Below are 10114 nucleotides of genomic sequence, written 5' to 3' on the forward strand. Positions count from 1 at the left end.
AGTCACATCACAGCAGGGGTCGTCCTTATAGGCCCATTCAGATGGCTCGTCCTTGTTCATCGTGGTGCATCAGCTAGTCATGGTTCCTACATGACTCGTCTGGTTCAGTCATTATTCAGTGCACTCCCAACTCAGAGTTCGTACCCTGCTCCATCAGTTTAGGGTTTGTCAGTATCAGGTTCTTCTAGTAATTGTTCTAGTTCTCGAGGATTGGTTCAGGCCCCGTAGTACTCTAGATCGAGGTTGCTTCGAGTGTAGGGAGTTGGGGCATGTGAGGAGTATTGCCCCTATCTTACCGGAGGTCCCGTTCAGCAAAGAGGTCGGGCTACTACTTCCGCACCAGTTACTATACCACCTCTCAGCCAGCTCGAGGTGGGACTCAGGCAGCTCGGGGTCGCCCTAGAGGGAGAGGTCGATCAGGTGGCGGTCAGGCTCGATGCTATGATTTTTTCGCTAGGCCAGAGGAAATTTCTTCCGATGCCGTGATCACAGGTATTGTTTCAGTGTACCACAAGGATGCTTCAGTATTATTTGACCCTGGTTCCATTTATTCATACGTGTCATCATACTTTGCTCGTTATTTGGATATTCCCCATGATTCTTTAGTTACGCATGTTCATGTATCTATGCCAGTGGGTGATTCTATTATTGTGGAACAGTAGAACAATAATAGAAACATAAAGGAAAGAGAGTCAAGATCTGCGGACGTCATAGCAGCTACCTCGAAGTCTCCGAACACTAGTACTAACTCGGATCTAGCAATCCCCGCGTCCAGATGCACCTGGATATGCACACGAAGTGCAAAGTGTAGTATGAGTATAACCGACCCCATGTACTCAATAAGTAACAAAACTAACATTTTTCTTAAAGCAGTGATGAGCTCAGAAGAGGACAGTCAGAACCCAATATAATGACAACATATATATAATGATGACAATGACAATAAATAACTCAAAGGAATTATCATAATCGACTCGCTCATATTACAGAAATTTATACATGCTTTCAAATTCAAAAATTAAATCCCAACACTGATAGGAACATGCCAATTATAGCTAGCATGAGTAATGGTATATCTCTACGCCTACATGTCAAGTATGCATACCAAATGAATGATTTCACGGTGATATTCCCAGATACTCCCACTCTCAACTCACTCAAGATGACTATCTCAAATGCCCACCTCATCACACACACACAAATACTCAGCACTGTACGGGTGCCTGACACCAATGCCCCTCACCAAAATACGTGTATATATCACTGTATCTGAGCTCACTGCTGGTATGTCAGACTCCGGAGGGGCGGATCCTGCCCAAGCGCTAATCAAAAAGCCAATAAGACCTGCTACGGCATACAACCCGATCCACATAATAATAATAATAATAATAATAATAATAATAATAATAATAATAATAATAATAATAATAATAATAATAATAATAATAATAGTAAAGCCAATATGGTCTGCTGAAACGTGCAACCCGATCCACAATAACACTCTAAACACGGCTCTAAGGCCCACCTCAGTCATCAATCTCTCAAGTCTCAAGGACTTACAATCTCGTATCACTCAGCCCAACAACTCCACATATGGCTCAACAATGATAACATGCGATGTAACAATGAATGATATATAGACACTGAGATAAGACACGCCATTGAAGAATCATGACTGGATGTAAAATATAGTTAAATTAGATAATCCAAAATAACATAAATAGCTTTATCAGGTCTCAATCAAATAACCATATAGCCTAAATATTATTTCTATCATGAATTATGACTCAATTAATCTAACAAGTAGGAATTACATGGATAAAACAAGACTTGATAGCATCACATTATAAAAGTCAACCCGGATCATGATTATCACGGTGCACGCCTACATGCCCATCACCTAGCATGTGCGTCACCCCAACACAACACAAATAACATGTTTCCCAGAGATAATTACGCTCAATTCCGAGTTTAGAAATGTTACTTACCTCAAAACGCGCAAATCAATACTCCAACAAGCCCTTCCCACGCGAATCGGCCTCTGAATGACTCGAATCTAGTCACAAACAATTTAATATCATCAATAATGATGTGGGAAACAACTTCAAACAATAAAGTTTCGATCTTTAACAAAATCAAAAAGTCAACCCTGGGCTTGCACCCCGAAACTCGGTCAAACTCATAAATTCTGTATACCCATTCCGATATGAGTCCAACCATACCAAAATTTATCCAATTCCGACTGCAAACCGACCTTCAAATCCTCAATTTTTATTTTTGAAAAGCTTTTACAAAATTCCCAATTTCTCTACTTCAAATCCCCAAATAAATGATAAAAACTAAGATGGAATCATGAATAATGAACAAATCCGAGTCAAAAACACTTACCCCAATCCAAGTCGTGAAGATCCCCTTTAAAATCGCCTAAAACCGAGCTCTCAACTCAAAATGTGATATAATAACTCTAACCCTCCCACTCATTTGCCTTTCGCGATCGCGGACAAACCCTCGCGATCGCGTAGAAAAACTTCCAGCTCCACCAAAATGCCTTACGCGAACGAGATCTCAGAGTTGTGAGTGCGAGGAACAGACGCTCCAGAACTACACGAACGCGGAACAAACATTGTGATCCCGTAGGCTTACGCCTGACACCTCAGCTGAAGCCACTCTACAATGCGAACGCGAACGCACATTCGTGATCGCAAAGACCACAGCCATCCAAAGCTTCATGAACGTGTCACCACTTCGCGAACTACATTTTGCCTGCCACCTGAAAAATCTACACGATTGTGTCCTCCTCCTCACAATCGCGAAGGAGAAAACCAGACACCAATTATCATCAGTTCCTCAAGTCCAAAACATGGTCCGACAAATCCGAAACACCCCCGGGACCCTATCCAAACACACCAACCAGTCCTAAAATATGATACGAACTTACTCGAACCTTCAAATCACATCAAACAACACCAAAATCATGAATTGGATATCAATTCAAGCCTAACAAAACTAATGAATTTCCAACTTCTAAAACCAATGTCGAACCATACCAAATCAATTCCGAATGACCTCAAATTTTGCACACTAGTACCAAATGACACAATGGACCTATTCTAACTCCCGAAACCGAAATACGAACTTGGTATCAACAAAGTCAACTCTCGGTTAAACTTCTCAACCTTCCAAACCTTCAACTTTCCAACTTTCGCCAAAAAGCCTCAAACCAACCTACGGACCTCCAAATAAATATCCGAACATACACCTAAGTCCAAAATCACAATACAAAGCTATTGGAACTATCAAAACTCTATTCTGGAGTCGTCTACATAAAAGCCAAACTCTGGTCAACTCTTTCAGCTTAAGCTTCCAACCTTGGAACTAAGTGTCCCAATTCACCCCAAAACCTCCCCGAAACCAATCCAATCGCCCCGAAAAGTCATATAACAACAAATGAACATATAAAAAGTGATAAATAGGGGAACAAGGCTACAATACACAAAACGATCGGCTAGGTCGTTACATTATTACATGTTATCATTTCCATTGTTGAGCTTTTCTTATGCATTTAGTCATAGTTTTTATTTCATGCTATCTCTTTTATTGTTGAGCTTATGTTATGCGTTTGAAATTGAAATTGCCATTTCATGGAAATACCTTCATTTTTGAGATTATTGAAGTTGTGGCTATTGAGGTCTATTAACACGTTTTGTGGTTGAAGTTGTTGGTTATTGGATATCTTTCTTTGTTGAGCTATTTCCCGTTCATTTTATTGTTATTGAAATTCTTGTACACATTGTGATTGAGCCGTGGGTTATGTATTGTGGTGACATTGGTATTGTTGATTTTGGAAATATTATGGCATATGGGCACGTGTGGTGCGAGTCGATTCTTGTTTTGTGATATTGATAAGCATGCGACGGTATAAGGGTGGTGTATTGATACGCAGGTGGTGAGATAAGGTGAGATTTATGCACGTGTTGCTGTCAAGGGAATTACTTGAAGCCACGCGGCGAGATAAGGGGGCTAAAACGCGTGAAGCTATTTCGAGAAACGTATTTTTAAAAATATATGCAAGGCTCACGCGACGATATAAGGAAGATTGTGATAGTGACTTATGAAATGTGAATATGAGGTGTGGTACCTCAGTGCAATTCTTTTCATACATTCTATATTGGAAAGACTTGTTAATTTGAACGGTTATTGTTTTGCTTCCTTACTTCATTCCATTCGTGTTTTGATTGTAATTGGTTACTTGTTGTCTTTATCATATGTACACTCTTTGTTGTCATTTGTTGCTTTTATTTTTGTTGTTAGCCTTGTATTATAAATCGCTTTGTTGTCATTTATTGCCTTTACTTCCCCGTTGTTAGATTACATTAATATTGTGCACAAGTTTCTATGTCTAGTAGGTATCTTGACCTGAACTCGTTACTACTCTACCGAGGTTAGGCTTGATAACTTACTGGGTACCGTTGTGGTGTACTCATACTATGCTTCTGCATATTTTTATGCAGATCCAGGTGCTTCTGCCCATGCCGGATGCCAGTGAGTTGATTCAGACGCTTTGGAGACTTCAAGGTATACCTGCTTGACGCTCGCAGGCCTCGGAGTCACCTTCTATTGATCTTACACTACTGTTTTTCCTTGTTTCCGAATAATATTGTATTAGAGATTCTTAGTGTAATTCGATAGAGCTTATGACTCTATACCACCACTTTTGGAAAAATATATGACTATTGTTCCATTTGGGTTTTATTATGAGATTTATCAGTTTAGTTTAATATCTCAGTCGTTATTTCTATTAAAATTCTCAATGTGTGTTAGGCTTACCTAGTCTTAGAGACTAGGTGCCTTCACGACTACCTAAGGTGGGATTTCAAGGGTTGTGACAGATTCTTTGGTAAATTTTAACTTGACAAGTTTTCTCCGGTATAAGAGTTTAGTATGACAAGTCTTATGTTCATTCCCATTATATATATAAGGCAGATATGTTGTTTTGAAATATATTATACTCATATGATTGTTGATTTGTGCTAACCAAAAAGAGATTTAGGTCATTCGTACTTAGCAACTTTGGCTATCACCCTATGGAGATTTTATCATTCTGCCTAGCTAATTTCAGTTTTTCTTTGAAATTGCTCACGGTATACGCCGTTGTGCTCTATTCATTAAGTAGAGCTCATTTTTCGTGTGAGTAGTACCACCAAGTCCTCCATCAAGGAAAAAAGTGGTCCAGTCTTCACTGAATTGAGCATGATATGCAATACCATTCTACAAGACAAGGCAACTAAATACCAAATACTTTGAACAACTATAAATTTCAATGGAATGCAGATAATCAAGGAGCAAGTTGAAAAAGATGCAGTAAATGAGCTCTAGATTGGTTGTTTCTTTAAGGCTTTTAGCACATACTGTAAAAAAAAAAAGAGCCATAATATACTATGTTGTATATACTATAAAATGCTCTTACGATTATGGTAATCTATTTTGATTTCAATACATGTTTACCATCACCATCTCAATTAAAATTAAATACCTAATATGTTTGAGCCAATGTAGATCACATGCGTCCTCCCTCTAGTAGTTAGGATAAATTCAATCAACTTTTAAAATCAAAGTTACCGGCCATCTTCTAGGGTAACTGTTAACTCATTGTAGGAGTTGATGTATGACTCACTTGAGGGCAAAGTTGTTGTGCTATAAGCACGTGTTCTTACCGTAAAAGCAGGTTTATTAGGTTTTAGAATGGAAATGCTTTCACTACCAAGCATTATAATTACGTCTGACATGCTTGGACGAATATTGGCATCTTCTTGTACACACAAGAGCGCAATATTAATGCATTTTAATGCATCTTCTTCATTGCATGATTCAAGTAAGGAATCGTCAACTAAGCTCATAGCATTTCCTTCATTCCACAATCTCCATGCCTGAAATATAACTTCAGAGTTAGGATAAGAGATTATACAGTCACCAAAATAAATATCTATAAAAAAGAAAAAAAGAAAAAAACAGGACTAGAGTTTAGGATATTTTCACTCACATAACCTAGGAGGTTTAACGCTTCTTCCCGCTGATAAAATCCTGTATTTCTCTTGCCACAGATGATCTCAAGCATAATTACACCAAAACTAAAAACATCTGACTTGATTGAGAACAATCCATCTAATGCATATTCTGGAGACATGTAACCACTGTACAATGCAAAAGTGATTAATATATATATAATGCAAAATTTGAGAAGTGACGACTTGAATCAAGTACTAAAACAAGAATTGCATCTAGAAATTGAGCTTACTATGTTCCAACAACTTTATTTGTATTTGCTTCCGTAATATTCCCTTGGACAATCCTTGCTAAGCCAAAATCTGAAATCTTGGGGTTCATCTCTTTATCAAGTAATATGTTACTTGTTTTTAAATCTCTATGAATGACTCTCAACCTTGAATCGTGGTGCAAATAAAGAAGTCCTCGAGCAATACCCGAGATGATATCAAATCGCTTCTTCCAATCTATTAACGCATGATTTCTTTCATCTTGTGTGGTTATCATACAACAAAATTGTAAAAATCAATAACAAAAAAATAGTAGTTTATCTTACATTTAGAAATATTGAAAATTAATCTTATGCGAAGAGTACTAACCAAATATGAATGTGTCTAAGCTTTTATTTGGCATATATTCATAGAGCAAGATCTTTTCATTTCCTTGGACGCAGTAACCCATAAGTCTAACGAGATTTCGATGTTGTAGTCTTGCAATTAATATTACTTCATTCTTGAATTCATTAATACCTTGACTAGACTGGGCTGATAACCTTTTGATTGCAATTTCTCGTCCTCCCTGAAATTTTCCCTGAACATATTTTCAGTAAATTATGTTACTTTATTAAATATACATAGCTCGTAAATACAAGGTTTAACTAAGAAAAAATGATACTTTGCGGGAACCTTATAAACAAGGCCAAAACCACCGCGTCCTAACTTATTTTCTTCTGAGAAATTATCTGTTGCCGCTAGAATGCTTTCCAAACTAAAAAATGGAACTTCGATGCCTTTCTCATCCTCTTCATCTATTAAGTCATTTTCTCCCTTTTCAGTGTTCAACCAGCTGCGTAGATGTGGATTTCCTTGATAAAAAGAATAAAGGTAACATATATAATTTTATAAGGGCTAGTAAAATGAAGTTATAATTCATCAAGAAGAGAATTTGCATGCATTTACCTCTACTTCTTGCTCTCCTTGTTTTATAGAATAGGCAGATAAGGCTGCATAGGAAAATAGTAGTGGCAATTGTAGTAGGAATAGCAACTTTTAGCCTTCTTGATTTATGTGTTTTGTATGCAATTGCTGTAGCAATAACAGAAATATGATCGCTTTAAATAAATACTAACTAAATAAGTAACATATAGAATAACCAAATAGTACTCTATCTATTCCACTCAATTGTGTGGTAATGAATGAACGGAAATGGGATGTAAAATAAGGGAAGACTTGACACTTACCAAAGTACCCATAGAATTTGTGATGTAAAATATATTATTACATTTCGATGACAATATGAGCATGTCATTGATGATAAATTTGGGATTTTAATGTTAATAGTTTTTTCAAATATAGAAAAAATGACTTTGGAAAGATTGTCATATAGAATAAAATAAGTAAATCTCAAGAGGATGAATATATAATCTGTGAATACCTTTGGGAGCTGAAAATTCAGAAGCAGCTAGTTTTACATAAATTGTAATTCCACTTGCATCATTTTCGGAGAGTTGTTGCAAGTTGAAGAGGTCTCCATCCCAAGTCAGACATTTGTTGTCCTCAAAAGCATAAGCAGTACAAGAGCAATTATTCAAACAAGTGGATTCACATTCTGGTGCACTACCAACGGTTAAAATATTATTATCAATTGGTATTCTCATATGAGAATGCATCCAGTACTTGTCTTCCTCCAAAATAGATGCACTAGCATTACCACAATTCAAACTTGTTTTTCTCTCACAACCAAAAGAGAAACTATTCAAATCCCAATCTTTCTTTGATCTAGGAGTGAAACCAGGCAAACAATCACACAAGGGAATACTTGAGCTGTCATTGCATGCACCATATGCACCGCAATAACCGTAAACATCACATGATTGTACTGGTTGAGCGAAAAACATATTCCACTGCTTGGTACTATTCAACCACGTCAGCTGCTTAATTTCCCCCGTGACATCTATTATGAATCTTGACATAACCGAAGGATTAAAAATATAATATGAAAAATATACCTCATTCGTGTTATTTATAAACGTGAAATTGAATATGGGATGTGCATTTCAGAGGTACTGTGCCCCAGCTGTGTCCATTCCAAGGTCCGCTTGACCAATATTCTACAGTCTTGTTCCACCTAACAATGGATTCACCGTTAGACTCCATCTCAAGGGAAAAGAGCCCTGGCCTAGGATCTTCAGAGTTGGTCCAAGAAGTAAGAGCTTGCTGTGTTTTAGTTTTTCTGTTGTAGCCAATTTTAGAACCAGGCAAAAATGTGTGGCTTGGATGATCAAAACTTTGCCACAGTGAATTGGACCCATGGTTCAAAATCAAATTCCCATCATCACGAAGAATCGCAACCACAGGTTTCTTCGTGCTGGAGTTAATATTTGTCGTCCAAATTGAGAGTTCATTCCCGTTGAGAAGCACCAAGTTATCCTGCATAATTTTGAGCTCTGCGGATTCCATATCTAAAAACGAAAGAGGAGTCTCCCTATTTGCTACCCAAACTATGGTTTGTGGGGTTATTTGTTTATACCATATACCGATGTAATAATTTGATAGATTATCAAGTGTGAAGAAGCCCATCTCAAATATTCCACCGGAAGAGACCATAGTTACGCCAATAGTAATGGATTTCTCTGCATCAAGCGTATCCCCAAGGGACAATTTTTGGTTCGTAGTGTTTGTCTTAGCTTCGAAAGAAAAGCACGAGAACAATACAAGTTTGAGGAAAAGAAGAAAATATTTATTTTTGCTTTCCATGGTTGTTTTGCTGCACACGGTTGAGAAGAATTGCTATAAAAAGAAAAAAAGAAAACAATGTTACCTTGGTTGCTGAAAGAGAATGTTTTATGCTAAAGTCAACAAACCCAGTGGGGAAGTTTCCCCACTAGAGCGAGACACTTCACCCATCAACAACTTTTTCTTCACCCTTTATGTGACATCTCTTAATTTTCAGTAACACATTTTCACATCTACAAATTTTTTAATTCCTAACATTTTCATTTTACTTATATAGGCAGAATTGAAGTTCTACCAGCATTTAAAAGCATCCACAAAACAGTAGAGTTGTCAGGGTTTGAAACTAAATTATGCCAGAAACATAAAAGAAATACATAGTAAAGAAATACGATAAAATAAATAATACACTAAACTATCTCACTATGTGTGACAACCCGATAGGTCGTTTTGAGTACTAGCCCTTATTTTCGTGTTTCGAGACCTCTATTAGCTTCATTTGATATTTTTTGATTTGTGTGTGCAGCCCGTGTCTTTTTCCGGAAAGTTTTTATGTAAAAATTTGAAGAAAATATGATTATTGACTTTAAAAATAACTTGAGTAGACTACGGTCAATATTTTGGGTGAACGATTCCGAATCGGTATTTTGACGATTCCGAATCGATATTTTGACGATTCCGATAGGTCTGTATCGTAATTTTGGACTTGGGTGTATGCCCGTAATTAAAAGCGGAAGTCCCTAGATTGATTTGACTTGTTTTGCCGAAAGTTAGCAATTTGAATGTTTGAAAATTTTCTAGGTTTGACCGTAGGTTGACTTTATGGTTATCGGGTACAGATTTTGATTTTGGGACTTGGTATAGGTCCATTTTGCTATTTAAAATTTTTCTGCAAAATTTGGTGCAATTCGGAGTTGGTTTGATAAGATTCACACACTTGGTTGTGGTTTAGAGGTTCTTGAGTTTTCTTTTGAATTTCATGCGTTTTGATGTCCGATTTATGGTTCTAGATATTATTTTAGTATTTTGATCGCGCGAGCGAGTTCATATGATGTTATTACACTTGTGTGCTTGTTTGGTTCGGTGCCGAGGGACTCGGGTGAGTTTCAGATATGTTTCGG

The 10114-nt window shown here is 37.2% G+C and overlaps 1 protein-coding gene across 1 annotated transcript; it reads right to left on the reverse strand.

The window, feature by feature from the left end:
• Positions 1–5350: 5350 nt before the first annotated feature.
• Positions 5351–9113, reverse strand: LOC107789031 (G-type lectin S-receptor-like serine/threonine-protein kinase At4g27290). Its single transcript, XM_016610803.2, is given in 8 exon segments — positions 5351–5927; positions 6041–6191; positions 6296–6533; positions 6642–6852; positions 6948–7126; positions 7221–7346; positions 7696–8314; positions 8316–9113. Coding segments are annotated over 8 exon segments (2538 nt in total). The 5' UTR covers positions 9018–9113; the 3' UTR covers positions 5351–5615.
• Positions 9114–10114: the final 1001 nt, after the last annotated feature.

The sequence above is a fragment of the Nicotiana tabacum genome, chromosome 23 (genome assembly GCF_000715075.1).
Source record: "Nicotiana tabacum cultivar K326 chromosome 23, ASM71507v2, whole genome shotgun sequence".
Classification (NCBI taxonomy): domain Eukaryota; kingdom Viridiplantae; phylum Streptophyta; class Magnoliopsida; order Solanales; family Solanaceae; genus Nicotiana; species Nicotiana tabacum.